Source organism: Monodon monoceros, unplaced genomic scaffold (genome assembly GCF_005190385.1).
Source record: "Monodon monoceros isolate NGI ecotype Baffin Bay Population unplaced genomic scaffold, NGI_Narwhal_1 Super_Scaffold_5, whole genome shotgun sequence".
In the NCBI taxonomy this organism is placed as follows: domain Eukaryota; kingdom Metazoa; phylum Chordata; class Mammalia; order Artiodactyla; family Monodontidae; genus Monodon; species Monodon monoceros.
The window spans coordinates 89,564,311-89,587,380 of NW_021703782.1; the positions used below are offsets into that span (position 1 = coordinate 89,564,311).

Here is a 23,070-nt window from a genome sequence, read left to right on the forward strand (position 1 = left end):
ATTTAAGTGAAAAATGCAAGTCACAGAATAATACAGTGGTGATCCCATTTCTACACATAACAGCATACGTACAATGTGTATATAACATATGTGTGTGCACTTATGTATGTGTGTGTATAAAATATATTTGCAAGATCACTGGAACAAGTATGCAAGGATACACACCAAATTATTATCTGTAAATTACAACAGAGAGAGAAGCTAAAGGAGAGGGGGGGTCAGAAAACAATTAATTTTACTTTGGCTATTTCTGAATTACTTGAATTATTACAACGTGAATTTTTAAAAATTCAAATGACTGGGGACTTCCCTGGTGGCACAGTGGTTAAGAATCCACCTGCCAATACAGGGGGCACGGGTTCCAGCCCTGGTCTGGGAAGATCCCACATGCCGCAGAGCAACTAAGCCCGTGTGCCACAACTACCGAGCCTGCATGCTGCAACTACTGAAGCCCGTGTGCCTAGAGCCTGTGCTCTGCAACAAGAGAAGCCACTGCAATGTGAAGCCCATGCACCACAACAACAGCAATGAAGACTGAACGCAGCCAAAAATAAATAAATAAACAAATAAATAAATTTATATAAAAAATTCAAATGACTGAAGTGAGAAAAAGAACTACAAAGTCCGCCTGCCAATGCAGGGGACACGGGTTTGTGCCCTGGTCCGGGAAGATCCCACATGCCGCGGAGCAGCTAGGCCTGTGAGCCATGGCCACTGAGCCTGCGCTCCGCAATGGGAGAGGCCGCAACGGTGAGAGGCCCGCGTACCGCAAAAATAAAAAAAAAAAAAAGAACTACAACAAAAGAAATATATATATAAAATTAAAAATTTTTTACAAAAAGTTGGGTGAATAAAGCTAAGTTGGGTTTTTTTTTGCCTTTAGAAGGGTTGACAACACACTCATTTTTTTTTTTTTGCGGTACGCGGGCCTCTCACTGTTGTGGCCTCTCCCGTTGCGGAGCACAGGCTCCGGATGCACAGGCTCAGTGGCCATGGCTCACGGCCCCAGCTGCTCCGCAGCATGTGGGATCCTCCCGGACCGGGGCACGAACCCGTGTCCCCTGCATCGGCAGGCGGACTCTCAACCACTGCGCCACCAGGGAAGCCCAACACACTCATTTTTATGCCTGCTTTGCCAAGGCTAACACTGAACCCTATTCCCACTGAATTGCTTCAGTGCTATTCACACACTTAGTTTCTGAAGGTGTTAGCAGTTGGTTTTCAAGTTCTTTCAATTTATGGACTCTTCTCCAGACCTTGTGAGCTGCATGGCAGGCTGGGTGTGAAAACACTGCCCAGAGAAGGGTGGTCCGGAGTAGACAGTGATGTGCTGGAAACACAGGTATATCTTTCTGGAAGGATCAGGGATGGGAGGTAATGAGCTATTATGAAGACTATTATATTAGCCAGAAATTGAGAAAAGGCTCTCTCAAGAACTGCTCATTGGAATGACACAGTTTGCTTTGTTCATTCTTGGGCTAAAGGTATGTGAAGCAGGCAAGAGCTCCTAGTCTTTAAGGTCCCTTAAATTCTGCCCTAGAATGAGAGCAATCCGGAGGCTGGAGAAGGTCACAGGGACAGAGGGTTATAAGATCACTTAGTTTTATTAAAATCTTAATTTTTATGTCCTCATATGCTTTGTTCTCATCATATCAGAGTGTAGTTCTAAGCAGCTGTGAGAGTAAGGGTGAATTATAAGAAGATCAGCTGAGAGGGTTTGCTATGGAACAACCGTATTTAAATTGCAGCATCAATATCACCGGCTCTGGCCTCCAAAGACAAAAACTGAACAGTGGGAGCTGGAGTTGGCCAGCACAGTTCGGGGATGGATAAGACATACAGTTTTCCAGTTTAAACATTCCTCCTTTGAAAAAATCATCTAAAAGTAGAGAGAGGGCATCAGGAGATGACTCTGATCTCCTCAGACTTTTGGCCCAACCAAAGATGTGAAACCTGCTCACATCGCTCAGATAAAGGCTTTGGACACCCAATTGGCTCCAACCAGTGGATGCTGGCAAGGGCTGGCACAGTGGAAGCAAGCACCCCATCAACTGCACAACCAGATGAAGGGGGAATTCTCAGTGGAGTTCTTGAAGACTGAGAACCCAAGAAGGGGGAAGAAAAAAGGAAAAGACAAAAAAAAAAGGAGGGACTGGAAGGGACAATGAGTAAGGAGAGCAAATAGTAGAAACGGACTCCCTCGCATGCCCTTGGCAATGACCCAGAGTCTAGTGCAGGGCAATGACTTTCAAAACAGCTATTTACTGTGCTTTCTGTATCAAGCACTAAACTGTGGTCTCCGTGAAGGCAGGTGTCTTGTTTGTTCTGTTCACCACCATAAACACCTAGGCCAGCATTGTGCCTGGTACATAGTAGGTGCTAAATAAAATGTTTAAGAGTCGAGGAATAACGGGATCTGCTCCTTTGGACAAAGGGGACAAAGCACTTGAGTAAAGCAGGACGAGAGATGGCATGGAGGCATGTAACTAAGCTAAGGGTAGCCCGTTTTTCATGAAGGCCTCGAGAGGCTGTCCTCCACTTTGCAGACATAAGAACAACTTACTGCTCACGGACAGCTCGCCCACACTGGGGACTTCCACCTTCCCTTGTACCTGACAGACCCAGTCAGGGAGCAAGGACACTGCTGACAGGGTACTCAGAGTTTCTCTCTACCTTCCTGTAAAGGTTTGCTGAAGTGAACTGACATTGTTGCTGGCAATCTGGGGACGTTCAATAGTGCTACTTTATTATTATTTTTAACAGTGCTACTTTAAATCACAGTACCAAATGCAGATCCCAGTGCTGGCATACTCAAGTATTCTTGCAGCGTCCCTTTCACAGATAAATACTTGACAGTGAGGTGGGGTGGCAATTCCTTTATATTGGTCCCCGGCACTTGAAATGTAAAGGCCACTCACGTGGTCATTCCAAAGCCCGCAGTTCGCTCCCTGTATTCCAAGTGTTATACTTGATAATGTCTGCCTTTCTTAAAAGAAAAAAAATTTTTTTGAAAAATTAAAAACAAACTTTTAGTATGAGCTCTAATCTTGAAGGTACACCTACATGTGTAAGTCTTCAGCTGCCTTTGTTCTTCCAAATCAACTTTTATAATGATCACAGCGACCAGTAAGTCACCTGTTTTGACAGGAATGGATGTTTCTTACAGTGGATGATGTAGGAGTGGGTTCGGGAGAAACAGTGGTCAGAAGAGAGAAAAAGATGGCTTCTGGTTTTGGCAAAGAGGGAAGATGCTGAGGTGGGAGGGGAGGGGGTATCCGAGTTTGACTCGACCTCTGGTGGAGCCTTGTAGCCACTGCTCTAACTCGTCAGTCCTGAGAGGTGGGAGGATAAAAGTTTCTCATTTTCTATCAACTGCATTCCACAAGTCTCCAAAGAGCTTGCAAGGCCATTGGATGAGGTTGAGCACAAGGGGCCTTTGCTTGCTGGGAAACCAGTTCTCAAAGGACAGTTAACATCATCACTTAGCTTTTATCCAGCACTGTCTATACCAAATGCACACCCTTTCCCTTGCCTAAACAGAAAGCTCAACTCAGGGAAAAAGCATGAAACGAGCCACAAATTACTCTCAGGAAGGAATGACCCTGGGGCTGAGGCAACGAGTTCTTTAGAGGAGAGCATCCTGGAGGTGGTAACGGACTTGGAGCCTTGTGAACCCCAAGTCTGGGCGCCTTTATACGAGAGACAGAGGGACGCCCTACCTTGCCTGAACACAGTATTTAGGCAGTTCGAGGCTGGTCACAAATGCTGGCAAACTGCCCACATTGAGTAGCTCACACTGTGTAGCTCCTGGAGGGAAGGGCTCATATCAGAGGTTGAGTGAAGAACTGGGTCATACCTGGTGAGTTCTGACAATGGACTTTTCAACATAGATTCTAATCCCAGCTCTGTCTCTGACCAGCTGGGTGACACTGGGCAAGTTCCATAGCCTCTGAGCCTTGTTCTCTCCACTTATAAAGGAGTGATCCAAATAATTCTGGCCATATCTGTCTCACGGAATTGCTGTGAGAGTCAACTGAGACAACATATGTGAGACACACTTGGTAGACTCCAAAGTGCTATAGAAATGCTAATTATTAAGCATGATTTTATTATAGCTGGGACCAAACGCTTTCTGGGACACATCTGTAATTGTTTCTGAAAGCCATGGGAGGGACAGGGGAATTCCGTTAATGAAGAAAATGCTTCAAAGCAAGCTTTGCTGAAAACCAGCTTGTCATTGCAAAAGGGATTCCATCCACTGCCCAGCTACCCCAGGACAGGCCCTTTGTGCTGCGGAGTGGGTGGCATCGGCACCTGCTAGGAACCAGCGCCCACTTCCTGCTCCCGTTCAGAGCACAGCCTCCGACAGCCAAGCCGCCCACCTGCTGACGGCACTGGAGGAGAAGCAGGTGGGGAACCAGAATAGCCGAGACTCTGGGAGTCAGACAGTGCTGGGTTCCACCTCTTGTGTGGACTGGGCAGGTTCTTTAGACTCCTCTATTTATAAATGATAATAGTTGTTGCTTTTTGCACCCTGACTGTGCGTCAGACAACGCATTAAATATTTATCTCATCTAACTCTTACAACCAGCCCACAAAATACCCAATTTACAGATGGGGAAGTAGAGGCTACAGAGGTTAAGGGATGTGCCTGAGGTCACACAGGAAATGAGTGGTAGAGTCAGGATTTGAAGCCTGCTTGGCTCCACGTGGCTAGACAGCATCTCAGATCTTTTCTAGCTCTGATGTCATGCTATTCTAACAACTCTCACGTAGAAACAGCACGTTGTTGTTACCTATATAATTACACAAAGGCTCTACAGCTGTTAGGAGAACAAGCTCCGTGAGTTAAGCCTGCCTGGTTTCCAATCAGGCTGTGCCATTTACTGTGAGATAACCTCTCCAAGACTCTGATCCAGCCCTACAGCAGGCTGCTGTGAGAATGCTGTGAGACATGCCTATAAAGCCCTTGGCACATAGTAAGTGCACATTAAAGGTTTCCCTTTGTCTTCCTTTAGGATTCCCCTCTAGCAGCTATGTGAGACAACTTCTCCCACCTCTAGCAGTGGTTGTTAAATTGTGTTCCACAGTCTAGGGGTCCTTGGGGGGGCAGTGTGGAGACTGACAAGGCAGGGCTCCATGGATCCCACCAGCTCCATCACAGAGCAGATCTGCTGTTATCTCTTCTGTATTTTGGAATTCAAATTTACTTATTTAAAAAGAAGGTTTTTCGACTTAATTTCTAGGAAATGTTTAAACTAAATGAAGGAAATGTGTACGTACTAAAATTTAACCCTAAAAGTTCTATGTTCTCCATATCTTATTTCTCCTCTAGTCCAACCATAAGCTCTAAAGGCAGGACTTAGGATGGGCAGCAGCGGGACAATGGTTCTGGTACGATCTTTACTCTCCCATCCGCAGGATCAGCTTGTGCATTAAAACCTTCTGGTGATCTTGTTAAGAAACAATATCCAGGCCCCCTCCCAGTGTGGCTGATTCAGTAGCTAAGGGCTGGGCCCGTTTAAACAAGCTCCTCAGGTGATATCCATACAGATGGTCAGGGTGTCACCCTTTGAGAAATAATATTTAAAAACACAGGGGGACAAGTGGGCACTTCCTTCTAAAGCATTTTTTATCTTCCTAATGAATTTCAATGAACATTGTTCAAGGAAAACCTGATAGGGGATTCCCACATGTAAAACATGAAAGTGGAGGGGATTTTCTGGAGCATTGGTCAAGACCAGGCACCGTCTTTTTCCTCACCAAGAGCCCACAGCGCCTCCTTGTGGACAATCTTATCAAAGAGATCCGGTTCGTCTTGGGTGAAGGGCTTCCATCACCTGGAGACATCTCCCAGGACCCCTTGAGCGCTGCTCACCCCCGGGAGGCCTGTTTCCCTACCTGACACCCTCTGAGCTTAGTCTGCATTAGGGTCCAGGAGGCTGTGACCCTCCTGGAATACCCTCCCCTCCACACTTAATCCCATCCACCCTCTATTAACACTACATCTCACCCAGAGGACCTCCTGGAATCCTCTCACCTCCAGTCCCTACAGAACATACAGTCTGTGGAATGAAATCTCACCCTATCTTGGTCTTTAGCTGTTGCTGGGACTCGTGATACACTCCCACAAATATACCAAAATTAGACCGTAAGCTCCTTGGGGTCAGAAATCCCCCTTCTCCTTCCCTCGCTGTGCTCCTGATCTAGCATTTGGCACATGGTGAATACCTAATACTCGTTGAATGAAAGAACAAATGACTCCACAGTGCCGTTCCCCTCTGACTTTCCCTTCCAACTCCCTCCAAAAAGAATAAAACTGATATATTCTGGCTTTTAAGTGTTCCTTGTTTCAATTATTTTGGAGAGTGTTTAAAAATAATTGAGTTTGGGCTTCCCTGGTGGCGCAGCGGTTGAGAGTCCGCCTGCCGATGCAGGGGACACGGGTTCGTGCCCCGGTCTGGGAAGATACCACATGCCGCAGAGTGGCTGGGCCCGTGAGCCATGGCCGCTGAGCCTGCGCGTCCCGAGCCTGTGCTCCGCAATGGGAGAGGCCACAACAGTGAGAGGCCCGCGTACGGCAAAAAAAAAAAAAAAAAAAATTGAGTTTTAGTGTTTAAAATGTTTGTCTCGGGGCTTCCCTGGTGGCGCAGTGGTTAAGAATCCGCTTGCCAATGCAAGGAACACGGGTTCGAGCCTTGGTCCAGGAAGATCCCACATGCTGTGAAGCAACTAAGCCTGTGTGCCACACCTACTAAGCCTGCGCTCTAGAGCCCGTGAGCCACAACTACTGAAGCCCTCGCACCTAGAGCCCATGCTCCGCAGCAAGAGAAGCCACCGCAATGAGAGGCCCACGCACCGCAACGAAGAGTAGTCCCCGCTCACTGCAACTAGAGAAAACCCACGTGCAGCAACGAAGACCCAATGCATCCAAAAATAAATAAAATAAATTTTTTAAAAAAGTATGTCTCAATTTTGAGCTTTTTTGCGATGCAGAGCCAGAGAATACAACTTCTACATTTTCTTCTTTTAAAATCTTAAGCCTACCTAGCCTCCTGCAGGCAACTGGAAAGAAGAGCTCTCTCTCTTTGTAGATGTTCAGTATATGTCTATCAATTCTATCCAAGTAACTATATTATTCCTACCCTCTTATCCTGATTTCAGCTTATTTTTTGTCTATATTATCTGTCAAGGCTGTCAAGTTCAAAATTCCCTATTGATTGTTTTTGGTGGGGCCAATTCACCTTTCCCTTGTGGGTTTTACTTTTTACTATTGTTCAATACACATTGCTTTAATAATGTATTTTATTTACATTCTATTCCTTACGCCATTATAGAATAAACCTTTCTCTCACTCAAGACTCTCTGCTTTGCTTCCTTCTTGTTTGATACTCACATTACTCATGCTTTCCTGAATCAATATGCAGTCACATATATTTGATAAATTTCCTAGTTTTGCTTCTGTGACTTTTTCCTTTATACAACTTTCTAATAAACTTTGCAGTGCAGACTTCTGCTTTTGAATCTGACCTGAGACTCTCTGCTAATTTAGGGATCCAGACTGTGCATGTTGTCATTAATCACGATCAGTTTTCTTTCACTGCCTACTTTATGCTTCTCTGTGCTCTTCTGTTACCTTTTTACTGCACGAACTACTGTTTTCTACAACTTTTTAAAAATGTGGAAGACAAACATATTGTGTTTTCATTCTGTTAGTGATCAGTAAAGCTGACTTGAACACAAGTCTCCTTGGGTCCTACTTTGTTTTGTGAAGTCTCTGCATGTGCCTTTGTCAACAGTCTCAATCCCACGAGCAGAGGTCGCTGCTGGGGAGGGAAGACGTGGTCTGACTTTGGTTTCGTGTCCACACGGTTCTGGGGGACTTGGGAAGCCCAGCCCCTGTGCCCTCACGGGGCCCAGCTCCCCCATCATCCCTCCGCACCCACCCATGCCGCCTCTCCACTACCTTCGACTGCCAAGTGTTCTGAGCTTTTGTGTTGGCAGCTAAATATGCTCAGAGTCCCGCCTCCTCGATTTCTGACGTTTCTCCATGACTACTGATCGTTACTAGAATAGGGGGCAAGCGATGGGCCATGGTCCCCAGCCCGCTTTCTCCCTGAGGTCATGAGTCCCTCTGTGGTCCCTCCATGAGCACAGCTGCCTGGTGACTTAGATGACCTGGCAGCAGCTGAGCAGCCCACCGAGGCACTGGGGGTCTCTTACCTCAAACTGGATCAGCACCGTCCCGCTTTCGAGGCCCTTCTTTAGCTGTTCCATGGATCCCTCCAGCGTGTCTCCACCCTCCGGACACATGGGGAAAATGGCCTCTGGGAAAAGCTGGTGCAGTTCATCTTCAGATTTGATATCAGCAAACGAGTGGACAGCTGTAGCGGACAAGAAAGAGCTTGTCTGGCTTGTGCAGCCACGTGCTGGGTGATGGGATTCCTCCCCCCAAATTAGTCTTATGACACCTGAATGCAGATGGTTTAAAACATCTTATTAAATGATTAAGCGCATGGTAATCATTTTCACCAAAGATACAACTTCTCGTTGAATGATTCAATATGTACTAATTATACAAAATGCCTCTCCCGTTGCGGAGGACAGGCTCCGGACACGCAGGCTCAGCGGCCATGGCTCACGGGCCCAGCCGCTCCGCGGCATGTGGGATCTTCCCAGACCGGGGCACGAACCTGTGTCCCCTGCATCGGCAGGCGGGCTCTCAACCACTGCGCCACCAGGGAAGCCTGCTGATTAGTTTTAAATGACGGTGTTTAGTACTCAAGAGGCTTTTGCCAAAGGTAAGAGAAAGGGAAAGGACGTTTTTAAAGAAAACAGATTTTCTCCCTTTGCTCTCTGTGACCTGGTTATTCTTCTACCCCTGCTCTTCCTTCCTTCTCCGGTAACTTTCATTTGCTCCCTTAAAACAGGCATTTTCGCAGGAAACTGGTGCGGGGTCTGACCCTCTCTCCACACCACCACCGCCCCGCAGAGCTCAGTCAGTCAGTCTCTAACTCGAGGCCATTGTTAGGTGGGAGGCTCCCAAGTAAACATCTCTAGTCTCCTCTGTGCTTCCTCTTTGGAAATCTCCCTTCACATCAGACTCAATACGGGTAAAAACAAACAGAGGACCCCCTCTCCCCAACCACGCACAATACTTCCCAGCCTCACGTGCCTCTTTCTGTCTAGTCACTTCAAACTTTGGGATCATCTCTGAATGTTCCCTTTCTACCCAGGAAGAGAAGTCACTTCCCTTACCCAAGAGCCTTCAATGACTCCCCACTGCCTTCAAGATAACAGGAAAGGAGAAAGAAAGGAACCACTTTTGTGTTTTCCACATAGTTGAACTGAATCCTCACAACTCTGAACCAGCGGTCTTTATTCCCATTTTACAGATGAGGACACTGATTCACAGGGCAAAAGAGCTGTCCAAAGTGACCCAGCCTGTCAGGGTGGGACACGGGAATTCAGTCCACATGTCTGACGCTAAAGACCACATTCTTTCCACTGACCACAGAAGCTCAGATCTTCTGCTTATTTTCATGATTTCTGTCCTATCTGCTATTCCCTATGCTACCATTTTTCTTTTTATCAACTCATTTTTTACTTGAATGTTTATTTTAAAAATGAACTTACCATTACAGTGATAGAAAATCAGTGGCACTGCTCTTTAAGCTCTAATCGTCTACAAACGTCTGTTTCCCTCACCTCACACAGGCGCCAGCCCTTTGCCATGGGTTGGTGGAGGACCCCCTCCCGCCCTGGCCCGGCCGGAATGCTCTCGTTCCAGCCCCTCGTATTGGCCAGCATGTCACACGGCACTTCATGTGATGGAGAGGCCTGCTCCCGATCGCTGGATTCCTTCCTTCTCTATTATCACGTGGCCTTACCAGACACACGGCAACTTACTTAACCTCTCTGTGGTTGGCTTCCTCATTTGGGGGTAAGAATACCAACCTTACGAGAACATTATAAGAGTTGAAGAGGATAATTACGCAAAGCAATTAACACAGTGCAGGCACTTCGCTGGTGCTGCAGAGACATCAGCTACTGTCACTAGTGACACCTACTGTGTGTCGAGCATGGAGCTGGGTTTGGTGGGGATGGGTGGTGGGAGGAGGTGGGTAGGAGTCTGGAGAGATCTGGCAGGGCCTCACGGAGGAGGTGGGATGAGAGCTGGCACTGGGAGTTTCGGTGGGAACAGAGAAGGCAGGCATGAGGGGGCGTGGGCTGTGCCGACAACTGTGAGGCCAGAACGGAGATGCGGGGCCAGGGCTTGAGTCGCACACTTCATTCACCTGCAGTATTTGAGAGCTGGGAAGGAGGATGCGAGGACTCGGCTTATTGCTTTATGACAACAACGACAACAACGATAATAGTAGCTGTATTCAACAGAGGTTGCCTTTCAAATGCCCACCAAGTACTGGGCAGCATCTTTGATGCCTTCCAGTATGAGTATCATTTAATCTTCCGAGGGACCCTTGGAGGTAGCGACTATGTCATCCTCATTTTACATTAGAGGAAACTGAAACACAGATTGGGTGAGAAACTTGCTCAAGGTCCCTGAACCCAGTAGGAGGCAGAGTTCGAAGAGCCCCAAGGCAGCCAGGCTCCTGCCCCACTCTGCTTACTGCCTCTGCAACAAAAACCAAATGCACATGAATAAAATGTAACCTGGTCCTTTGAGGAAGGGTTGAATATGCAAATGCAGACAGGGCCAGGCAGCTAAGAGGGCTGTGTGAAGTGGGCTGAGTTGGGCCTGGGAGGAATGGGGAAGGGGAGGGTCACACCTAGTATATAAAGGGGTGGAGGGCACTGCCTACCTGCAGAGGACTGGCCATGAGGGGCGGGGCCCTGTGGAGGCAGATCTCCATATTTTTCAAGGGAGAAGTCGGCCATCAGGTGGTCACGGGAAAGCCCTTGATTTTCCCATGTTGGCTATAAGTGCAACATCGCAAAACCACGGAACAGGCTGGGGAAGGCCCTCTTTGCTAAGGCTCCTCTCCCGCAGGTGGCTGTTACCTTTCCTCCTGATCACCAGGGCCAGCTCCCGTGTGTGCGACTCCCGGCTGGCTTTGATGAACATCACCACTTGGTCATGGGTGTGTTCTGAGATGTCCCGGCCGTTGATTAGCACGATTTGATCCCCTTCGTTCAGCTTAGGAATGCAGGTGTCCGCCTGCATGGGGGAAGAGCGAGTTTCTTCCGTTATCATAACACAATCCTCAAGGTAAGAACCTGATGTTTTTGGAGCCCCGACACTTAAGACCATGACCAAGTTCTCTTCTTCGCCCTCAGGCATTACCGTCTTTATTTTTACCTCCACTGCAATGTTGACATGGTAGCTGGCAGTGGGATTTTAAAGGAGTCCTGCTCAGAACCTGCGTTATGAAACATTTTGGAGTAAAGCTAAGAAAACTACTGAGGCTATTTCTCTACGGTAGCCAGGCTTCACTTATTACTGTAATGTCATAATGACTTCAATGCCTCTATCTTTTGTTGTCTAGATGTGTGGTTAGAAAATGATTCATCAGGGCTTCCCTGGTGGCGCAGTGGTTGAGAGTCCGCCTGTCGACGCAGGGGACACGGGTTCGTGCCCCGGTCCGGGAAGATCCCACGTGCCGCGGAGCGGCTGGGCCTGTGAGCCATGGCCGCTGAGCCTGCGTGTCCGGAGCCTGTGCTCCGCAACGGGAGAGGCCACAACAGTGAGAGGCCCGTATACCGGTTAAAAAAAAAAAAAAAGAAAATGATTCGTCAGCTAAAAGCGAGTATTTATCTATCTTGTGATGGAGAAAGGCTTTGCAAACATAACCCCAAAGGCAGAAGCCATTATGGAGAGAAGCCATGCATTGAACAGTGTGGGAATGAAAGGCTTCTTAACTCACAGAGGCCACAAGCAGTAAGAAAAGGTAAACCACAAGCTTAAGAGTAAAACTCCCAAACAGGCACCTTCTTAGGAGGCACAGGGACCCTTTGGTGCTCACTGTTATACAAAAGCAAATCACCTCCTAGATGCCTAGAGCCCCAGACAGAGGGCTGAGGGTGGGGAGGGACAGGGACACAGGGGCCGTGAGCCCACTCGGAGCGAGCAGAACAGCAAACTCTAAGCCCCAGTTTCCTTCTTTCGGGCAGGACTTTTACATTTCAACGTGCACACCAGTCATCCGGGGATCTGGTTAAAATGCAGATTCTGGTCCAGGAGGTCTGGGGTGGGCCCGAGAGTCTGCATTTCCAATGAGCTCCCAGGTGATGCTGGTGCTGCAGCTTCGGGGACCACAGCGAGCAGCAAGGCTCTGGAAAACGGCCTCCATTCTTTCCTATCTATGTGCGTACGCATTTACACACACTCTCTGCTACCAGTAACAAAGAAACAGGACACAGAAACAGAAATCTGTTACCTGTAGGGGAAAGCACACCTGGGAAATAACAGAATATGTTTACTTACAGGTGACTCTGGGTTTATCCTTGATACCACAAGAGGCATCTTTTGATCCACTCCTCCCTGTAAACATGTAGATTAAAAAACCACTTGAGTCGTTCACAGCAACAAAGACATGCAGATATCTCTGACACAAGGGAGGGCTCAAACTTCCCTTGAATTTATTCTAATCGCAGGCGTTGGCACCTTTCGGAATGACAAGGTTCCTGGGTCCCTGGGTCTAGTGGGCCAACCAGAAAGAAGGCTGCTCAGAAGCCTCCCACTGCTATCCCCACCTTCCACAGACCAAAGATGCACTTGGAGGAAGCAGCCTCCTTTCAAAAAATGCAAACATCCCCTGGAGCAGGACTCCAGAAGCACAGCCCCTAACTGCTGATGGACAGGGGGTTTTCAGTGGAGGAGAGGAGCTGTCGAAAGGTCCCATGTCGTGAGGGCTTTTGACCTCTGAGAACAGGCTGTCAGCAGGGCTGCGGGTATTGGAAAGGAGTGCGTGATGGCAGCTGCGGGGTGGGCCTCAAAGACCACCTGCCCTCACTTTGCTCTAGAGTAAACCTTTTCTGTACAGGGCTAGATATTACCTATCTTGGCTTTGTGGGACAGAGGGCTCTGTCGTAACTTCTCCACTCTGCCACCGTAGTGCCAAAGGAGCCACAAACCATTTGTAAATGAATGAGGTGTCTGCGTTCCAATAAAACTTTATTTATAAAAACAGAGGGGATTTGGCCTGCAGGCCATAGCTTGCAGAGCCTGCCTAGAGGGAGGCAGAGGAGGGTGATGGCCCTGCACTTGAACCACTGTTCTCTCTTAGCAATGCTGAGGGGTTCCCATCTCTCTGAGCCTTAGTGTGCACCTATAAAATGGGTTTTAAGGGCTTCCCTGGTGGCGCAGTAGTTGAGAGTCCGCCTGCCGATGCAGGGGACGCAGGTTCGTGCCCCGGTCCGGGAAGATCCCACATGCCACGGAGCGGCTGGGCCCGTGAGCCATGGCCGCTGAGCCTGCGCGTCCAGAGCCTGTGCTCCGCAACGGGAGAGGCCACAGCAGTGAGAGGCCCGCGTACCGCAAAAAAAATAAATAAATAAAATAAATGGGTTTAAAAATTCCAATTTCACCACTTAATAGAAGAACTCAATAAGGTGATATAAATAAGTACACAGAGCAGGCACTCGGTATGAGGCAGCTACTATGGCCACAAAAAAAAAGCTCCCAATTCTGAAGTCCGAGCCAATTTCCTTATGCAGCCTTGGGTACGTGGCACTTTTCTAATGGAAGTTAAAAAGTCATCTAAAGACTGCTTCAGAGCATCAAATGTCCTTATAAATTACACACAACATACCTTTAGATTAAATCCAAATTTTCCATCTTCATCTGGTGTGATGCGGATCAAGACTAAGTAGCCGTCACCATCATTCTGGAGAACGTCAGAAAATCATCAGTTATCTCACTTCTTTCTCCAGTGGTTGGTGATACGCTATTTTCTTTGAGTCATAACCACCTAATCGCCCGTAAGGCAGCCCTGCACGGGAGGCCTGGCTGGGTCAGCTGCCACTTCAGCCGCAGCACCTGGGGTCACGCACCTTGTCACAGTAGTACTGGCTGGAGTCCTCGGTGGAGCCCCCTTTGGTCACCCTGTGGAAGTCCTCTAAGAACTGCTGATCGACGCCATCTGGGGAACAGGAGCCTGGAGCATTTGAAGATGGAGACACAGAACTGGATGACTTCTGGGTCAGGCAGCTTTGTGCTGGGTTGTTCTCGGATATACTCCTTCATCGTGGGGAAGGAGGAGATATTTTAATAACTGGATTAATATTTTATCAGAGCAAACATTACTGACTGTTGGGGCCTGGCATCTCGCGGCTGTCACCAATCCTTGGAACCTTAGAAGAGCTCCAAAGGTCAAGCCCAGGGCTCAGGCACATCCAGAGTCCACTGGCTACCCATGTCCCCAGCTGGCCTAAAGATCATCACCTTTAGTTTTGGGGAAAAGGGGAAGGAGGGCAGGGTAGTACCAGGAACTGCTGAAAACTCAGCTGCTTTGGAAGGGTGATAGGGAAATATGCCCAGCTACTCTGGTGCTTAATTATTGAAGCTCACCCAGATGCATGCGTCTCCATCCCTTTTGAAAGCTTTTCCCTTCCATCTCACTCCCACTCATAGCTCTGCTTCACAGGACAGTTCGCTACCCAAAGGAAATGGGGCTAACGTGGCATATTCAGGACAATTTATATGAATCCTAGTTTACATTATTCACCTGTGACATCCATTAATGCCTCCACTGAGATTATACGTTTTATTTTCCTCTAATGTAAGTCCTTTTGTATCTTGGAGCTGCGCGGCCCAATATGGCAGTCACTAGTCACATGTGGCTATTTAAATTTAAGTAAATTAAGATTAGAAAGTTCCTCAGTTGTACCAGTCACATTTCAAAAATGCTCAACAGCCACACGTGGCTAGAGGCTCCTGCATTGGACAGCGCAGTTACAGGACATTTCCATCATCGCAGGAAATTCTACTGGATGGCGTTATCTTCGAGAATTACAGACTATTACAACTGAAAAGACCTCTGTGGTCATCTGGTTCAACTCCCATTTCACAGATGAAGAAACAGGTCAAGAGGCGCTGAGTGACTTGCCCAAGGTCACACAGCTTTCCCCTCACCTGACAGACAGAAGTCTGATGAACACGACTCCCCCAGCACCTCTCCCCTCTCCTCTCCTCACACCAGGTCTGCTCCTAAGACCCTCCTCTCTAACCTCTCAGGGCCACAGGGATGAACACGGTGGAGGACACGCAACTTCTCTGCATCATGCACACCCACACTAGACCCCTTCCAGAGCCACAGTCCTAGCAAAAGATGCCTTTAAAAGCCAACAGAATATGGGGTTGTCCTCATGTTCCACAGGCTCCTCCATATTCTAATCTCATTCCAGGTTAGTGATGGGAAAGGTGAGCAAAGACAGACATTCAGTGAAACAAACAGACAAAAGACAGCTGCTGCTGCCTCTTTATTTCAGGTCCTTATCCATGGAGTTTTCATTAATGCAGTGCTTCTGTTTCCTAGCAAGTTCAAATTAGCTTTACTTTAAATATAGAATCTGTATCACAGTCACACAAAATGATTCACAGCCTCAATTCATTTGAATAAAAGAATTCAGTGACAGAGCAGTACAGAAGTAGAGCTATTTGCAAGAGAAGAGTTTGGCCTTAAGGTTTTCAAGTTGGATGGGAAGGCATTTCAGAGAGAGGATATTTTGTTATGTACTAGTGGTATGTTTTCAGACTGAAAATAAATGAGACTTTAATTTACTTAAAAGGAAGCTAAAAAAAAAAATTCTCCCGAAGTTGGGCAACTTTTCTAAGTTTTGATGTTTATAAGAGCACCTCCTAGTGGCAGAAAGGGAAACTTGGAAGTTGCTAAACAGGATAAAGCCAAAGAGGTTTAGGAAAAGCCATTTCCAGCTCTAGGGGTGGACCTGAACCTTTACTGTGAAGCCGCAAATAGCATTCATACTTCAAACATTTGGAAGAATCTGGAGATGAGAGCGATGGAAAGGGTGATGACATTTAAACAGAAGAGCAAGGTGACAAAGCAGAAGACAACAGACTTTTCAGTAAACTGTAATGTATTTCTGTATTCATTATATTTAATTTCTAAATTCTGAATTTCGAATTACATTATATAGAATTTAGATAACATCTTATAAGGTTTTAAAGTATTTTTCTTTTTCAGTATAAAATGTAATGGTCTATCCCAAACAGCCCATAGTACTAAAAACAACATATTCAATGTCATTATGTGTCCAATCCTATTTTCTAAGTAGGGGTGGAGAGCTTACTCTTAGATGGTAATTTATTAAACATGACAATATTTTTTTGGCTGATCAACCGTGTACAGACGTTCCCTGTAGGCTGCAGTAATGCTCCGCTCAGTGTGGAGGATGGACAGACAGATGGCGAGGAGGACATGTAATGACAGGAAGCAACAAGAAGGTGGCAGATGGACGCAGCACAGGGATGCCAGGAGTAAAGACGCCAAACCAAGTGGCCTTCCTCCCTACCAGGGCAGGACGTGAGGTGCAACCGAAGGGAGAGCCCAGTGGGTGAGGACGGAGAGAAGAGGGGAACCCCTGGGGTTTCAGTGGGTAACTGTGAAAGGGGCCAAGAAAGGGGTAGCAGGAGGGAGCTGAAGCAATTGATTTGCTCCTGAGGCCGGAAGGGAGACCGTCACTGCCGTCGGGGAGCCAGAGTGGCCAGGGAGGGACTGGCCACCCCAGCTCCCTGGGGTGAAAGGGGCAGAGACAGACAGACAGACAGACTGACCGGCAGACAAACGGGTGCTCGCCCTCAGAAGCCGACGCTTCAGAACTGTAAATGCGGTAGTCATCGGAAACAAAAGCCAGGACAGAGTTCATTTCTCTGAAGGGAAGCAAGGTTAGAGACAGTTAAAATGGCAGGATTTCCTGGGTGATGCTTTTTATACCATTCTTTTCTACACCCTAGAAAATGACAAAGGCCCCCGCGTCCCCCCACCCCACCCCCGCACAAACCTGTTAGCCAAGCAAAGCTGTGCTCCCACTCAGGGTTTCACAGCTCTCCCTGGGCGCCCGCAAGGAGGCACTAGCTATGGTGGTGATAGAATAGGGGCCATTCCACGTGGCATTTCTCTCTCGAGTCTATGAGCTTCTCGAGGTCAGGAGAGACTCTAGTCCTCTGCCTAGTCCTCTTCTGGTGTACTTAACACAAAGCCAGATATCTCACATGGATCCTGACATAAGGATCACCGAGTAATAGAAAGCATGTCTTCGTGGTATGGGTGTTACGACATGGAGACGTTCTTCAGGTGATACTCTTTTATCTCTGTGATACATGCCAAGGGCCCGAGATCAAAACTTCACTCAAGAAGTTGCGGAGGTGGCTGAGGGAATGTGGGTCAGAGATGCCGCTGTCTGAGCTCTACGTCTCATCACTCATGGAATCAAGGGTCATGCACCTGTCCCCAGGCTGCCCACTCAGATGCTGCGATAACTTAAGGGCAAGAAAGCACTTGTTAAATTTCAGTCAATTCATGCTTGAACTCTTTGATGAGAATTTCTCATTGACACATAGCCTGCAGCAGCACCTACCATGGGGACCTGCTCACAGGAGACAGGTAACCGAAACTCGTTACAGTAAATCTGAGTCCTTGGCGTGCAGATTAGATGCTGTGTGATATGGGGACCTGCTGTGGAAGTGGCAGGGGGGGTACCCACTGTAAAAACTTGGGAGCTTGTTTGTACTTTAGCCAAGGGCCACATCCTGCTTCATGTGACCATCTCCCCATTCACCTGTCCATCCATCAGAGTAGTCACGGAATATCATGAAGTGCCAGGCACCACGCCAGGTTTGGGGGAAGGAGAGGTGAACAGGGCTCTATCCCTGCCCTCAAAGAGCTCGCTGTCTAGTTTAAGATAGAAAAGGAATCAAATATTATCATCATGCTGTAATGGAGATGCTCAGATGCCTAGCATACAGTGGGAGGCCAGGAGAGGCTTCACAGAGGAGGGGGCGCTTGAGTCTGAAAGATAAACCAGTAGAAGTTTAAACAGGTAGTCAAGAGGGAAGAAGAAAGTGTTGGGTGGGCCAAAAAGTTCCTTTGGGATTTTCCATAAGATCTTATGGAAGAGCCCGAACAAACTTTTTGGCCAGCCCTACATTTTAGGCAAAACTCTAATATAAAAAAACTTCAGTGGTATTTGCAGAGGCATGAAATTTTGAAAAAGCACAGAAAGGGCATTTAAGCGGGCGAGTGACATGCTTGGGCATAAATTTCAGGAAAATGATCCTGTTACCCTTTTTAAGGATGGTCTGGAAGGAGGAGAGACTAGAGACAGGAGGACACTTAGGGCACTATTGCAACTGTCCCTTCGAGAGACGATGGCGGCTACACAGGGGCAGTGCGGGGTGGACGGCGGAGGGGTCCAGGTCAAGGGATGTTCACGAGGGAGAATCAACAGGTGAGAAACTAGATGACGCAGGCGGAAGAGAAGGAGTTGTCGAGGATGCCTGAAGTTCCCATCGGTGCCCACTGGGTGGTTCTGAAATGTGGCCCCACTCACCAAGATAGGAGGAGCCACAGGCTGGACAGAAGACGATGAGCTGAGATCAGGCCAGGCTGGGTTTAAGGTATTCGTCAGCTGTCCACATGTAAGTGGCCCAAGACCAAGTGAAGTGCAGGCAAGGTGCAGGGCAAGTGGACACAAAACTCCTAATGAAACCCTGTCGCTGGCTGGTCTCCTGTGGGGAGACACAGCTTGGACAACTGGGTTGTCCAACTAGAGAACAGGCTGCCACACGGCAGGAGAGCTGCCCATCACCGGCAGGGTGACCAGGTGACAGGGCAGAGGGAATTCCTACACTGGTGATGCAGCTGAAGAAGGGGATTCCCAAAGTTCCTTCCAATGCAGAGAAGCTATTTAAAAACATTTTTTAAAAATAGTGGTGAAATACACATAATATAAAATTTACCATCTTAACCATTTTCAAGTTTACAGTTCAGTAGCATTTAAGTATATTCACATTGCTGTGTGTACAGAAGTTTGGAAATAAAAGCCGACAGCTGTCTCCTGTCCTTGGAACAAGGCAGGCTCTAAAGAAGGAAGTAAGCAAATAGCAAAGGCACCACAATGGCACCAAGCCCCATTCACTGAGGAGTTCTTCAAACACAACCCTCATCTGCCCTCAAATTTGTTTTCCTCCAGCTTCTGCTCTGCAAAGTCATTTTTTTCCTTTGGGAAACACCCCCTCCCATTTTCCTGGGTGGTGGGTTGTTTTTGTTTTTGGAAACTTCCTTCTCTGCAGATCTTGGCCTTGGCTCTGAAGCAAGGAAAGGAACATAGAATGTCTGCGAGAGTAACAAGAGGACAGCCTACTCGGGCATAAAGCAAACTGCCAAGGATTCGTAACTAACCATAAACTTTGCTGCGCTGCTATAAATACGGAACAAACCAAGGTGACTTATCCACTAGGATGATGTCCAGAGTCTGAACTGCACCACTAAGGTTTAGAGCCAAAGTCGAACCGCTCTGTTTCTTCCTTTCTCTCTTTCTTCCTCTTGTTTACACGGGTACAGAACATTACACTTCATTCTTCTTTCTAAAAGGAACTCTCCTTGCTGTCTGTGATGTTATTCATCTGATTTCTGACAGGATACTTCCTTTTGCCTCTTAACACACTAATGTGTTGTCTAAAGCATGTCCAATGTTTCTTAAACATTTTGAAAATACTGTAGCCCACCCTGGGTATCTGTGGATACAACCAAGCACAGATCGAATTAAATCCGGGGATACGAAGGGCCAACCATGCTTAGCCATTTTACATGAGAGACTTGAGCATCCATGGATTCTGGTATCTGTGAGGGTCCTAGAACCAATCCCCCTTGGGTGCCGAGGGACGACTGTGCTCACTGAAGATACCACCGCAGTTTTTTCTCCAAGTACAGACTAACCTTCCCTTCTTGCCTTGGGCAATGGAGGGCCACCAGACTCTCAGGGAGGCCAGCTGCCTCTGAAAACCCAGCAGAAGGTGGCTTCCTGCCAGCAGGAAGGGGTCCCCTACTTAAGTGAGGTGCTAGGGGCTGAACTTTTTCAACTGTTCGCCCCACTTGCAAAGCACAGCCGCTAACTCGATTCTGTGAGCCATCTACTGTTGGCTCACCTGGCAAAGACGTGGCAAGGAAGGCTGCGTTTGCATCACCATTATTTGCTACTTTTAACATTTCACTGCAAAATAAAAAGTGCCCCAGGATGATACATCTTTTTATGTCTCACGGAGGAGTTTCAGAAAGAGCCGATGTGCAACGCCTAGGGGTGAGTAGGGCTAGAAATTACTTAAATCGAACCGGGCTTGAGGAAGTGAATTCTCAGCTGAGTTTTAATAAACTTAAATAGCCATCTGTGTGTGGCTGTATTGGCCTGTGAAGCTCTAGATGCTCTAATTCCACGGTGGGGAAGGAAGATGGAATTATAGACCACAGAAGGAAGATCTGACCTAGGACCTGTAATCAGGCTTCTCAGAACCCGCATTTGCCCAAACTCTGTTCTCCTTTCACCAAAGTGACAGAGCCCCACAGTGTGACGATGAAGGCTGATAATGTGCTATTTGCCCAGCTGGCCTGGAGGTCCCTGAAAGCAAAGGCTTGTCTAATTCACCTTCACATTCCCTCAATGAGCAGCAAAGGGTGTACAAAGTGTGCTGCAGGACTCGGCAGTGAGCGTAGCCCTTTAAGACGTCCATATACCACTGGACAGAATTCATCTCTCCTCCAGCCAGCACCTGGAAATGTACTGTATCTGTGCTGTCCAATATGGTAGCCACTACTTATGTGGTTCTTTAGCACTTGAGATGAGGCTTGTGTGACTAAGGAAATGAACTTAAATTTTATTTTATTTTAAATAATTTCAATCTGAATAGCCACACATGACTAGTGGCTACTGTACTGGACAGGGAAGGTCCAGAAGCTCCACAATTCCATGATGGATTTGCAAACCACAGCAGGAGGATCTGACACGAAGGGTGTGACTGGGCATCCCAGAGCCCTCGGTCAGTTCCCTAAACCCTCCTTCTCCGTTTACCAAAGCAACACAGCCCCTGACAGACTCAAACTGGCTCAAGTCATGCGTGTCTGCACTCCTGCCCTTGTAGACCTAGAACTGCAAAACCAGCGTCACGCGAAGGAACTTACACCCTTGCACTCTAACCTCAGCGAGGCTGCAAGTTGGAGCAAGGGATAGTGATCGTTTCAACAAAAGCATCATCCAAGCTCAGGTCACAAGGAAATAATGAGCAGAGGATTATTTAATCAGAGGTGTTAAGAACACAAAAGCTGGAAACTATGTTTGCTGTGGTCAGGGACAGCAGAGAAGTAGCAACTTCACACTTAAGTGTGAAGTGAGATCTGTGATTCACCTGTGATGCCTACAGTACAATCGGGATGCGTTTAATGCTTTAATCCTAGTAGCTAGAGTGGTAAAAATTTACAGATTAACTGAAGTGCCTTCTTGCTAATCCTTTGCTATTAGGGGAAGCATTATATGTTTCTATATTTTGGGCACAGCATGGGACTTAACTGAATGGATACTCAATGACCATGGTTGACTTCCTAATAGATGATCCATTCCTATAATACTTTATGTCATTTAATTTACGATCTATGTCTTGTCCACTTCAAAAAAATGATTTGAGATCGCTTACTCTAAAATGTGCAGATATGGTAGAACAGTGAATTCATTAAAACAAGAGAAAAAATAAGACCCATTAATAAAGCAAGGAAGGAAGAGTAGGGACTAGATCAGAAACCTGAGCTATGGGAAGCTAATGCAATTGAGCCTGGCATGCAGCTCTGAGCTCCCTGGTAATCAAGTCAAACAGGGAACTACTGAATTAGATATTATCTTACTGAATAATAAAAGGACTCAAGCCAGTATGTTAGGAGAGACATATTTTCTCCTGACCTTGAAATGTGAAGGGCGTTTGTCACATTAAAAAAGGAAAGTGGGGACATAAAAGAATTTGATGCACACTGTCCTTGACAAAAATTTAACAAAGAAAATCAGAGATGTTCTCCGAGTGTTTTTTCTTTATACTGACTATTCATTAAAAACAAAAAGAACAAAAACCCGAGGACATAATGTGGTTCTGAGAAGGCTTTCTGTGGACAGCTAGAAAATAAGCACATCTCCAGTGATGGGGAATCCTGCAGTGGTCAAACTCTGACAATCGAGAGAAATACTACTATAGTTAACATGTCTACAACCTCTGGAGTATGAAATGGCTTAAACTGGGCTTTGCTCGTGAACTGGCGAGAACACTATTCAGGAGAGCTAACAAGCGTGTGGACAGTATGTCACTGTTGTTGACAAAAAGCAGGGCAAGCTCTTGACCCCAGGCACACAGCCTGTCTTCCTGCCGGGGAAGGGAGAGCGTGATGATGTTCTTGGCCTGGCAGACAGCACCCCGGGGAGCTGGCTGCAGGCTCCAGCCCTTGCCTCCTTTTAAACGGCCATCAGGCCTGAGCAAATTCCTCAACAGCTCAAACAAGCAGACACAAAGAAAGAGAGGAACACAAGTTTCTTACTCTCGGTGTGGGCTTCGGTTCTGAGAAATCTCAGAATCGCTGTCTTTAGGGGACATGGAGCCCTTGTAGGTGTAAAACACATCTTCAGTTTCAGTGATGTACGTCATTTCGTTCACAAGGTTGTCTGCGGAAGAGTGTCGTGGCTTTCGGATTTCGTGCCGGAGTCGAGGACTTCGCCTGGTGGGGAAAGGTTCAGTGTGAAGTGCTGAAAGCAGATTCTACTTCGGAATTTTATCAGACACCAGTGATCTAACTTTGTGCTCTGACCTTTCGAAGGATGCCTTTGCTGATGCTGTTGGAACTTAAGAGCCAGTTAACCCATTACTACACTAGAATCTACCAAGGGCCACGTGGTCCCAGATATTCTTAGCCCAGCGGTTCAGCTCCTCAGCTTTGTAAACAGGGCAGATGAGACTGGTTTTTGCTCTCTGGGAAGTCATTGAGTGTTGATTTAGGGGGAGTTATTCTTCCAGGAGGACTCAAGCTCGCAATGTGTAAACAGGCTTTATTGACTGCTCATCAG

The 23,070-nt window shown here is 47.3% G+C and overlaps 1 protein-coding gene across 5 annotated transcripts in view; it reads right to left on the reverse strand.

Annotated features, from left to right (window-relative positions):
* The window catches only part of PTPN3 (protein tyrosine phosphatase non-receptor type 3), a 110,094-nt gene that overhangs the window by 19,183 nt on the left and 67,841 nt on the right, over positions 1-23,070 (reverse strand). For 4 of the 5 annotated variants that reach the window (XM_029202847.1, XM_029202849.1, XM_029202846.1 and 1 more), the window contains 7 exons: positions 22,548-22,724; positions 16,757-16,852; positions 14,014-14,200; positions 13,773-13,847; positions 12,446-12,502; positions 11,023-11,179; positions 8,224-8,384 (listed from right to left, as the gene is read on the reverse strand). In XM_029202847.1, the coding sequence (XP_029058680.1) occupies positions 8,224-8,384; positions 11,023-11,179; positions 12,446-12,502; positions 13,773-13,847; positions 14,014-14,200; positions 16,757-16,852; positions 22,548-22,724 (910 nt within the window). The remainder of the gene's footprint in view (positions 1-8,223; positions 8,385-11,022; positions 11,180-12,445; positions 12,503-13,772; positions 13,848-14,013; positions 14,201-16,756; positions 16,853-22,547; positions 22,725-23,070) is intronic. The other variant, XM_029202848.1, reaches the window with a different exon arrangement.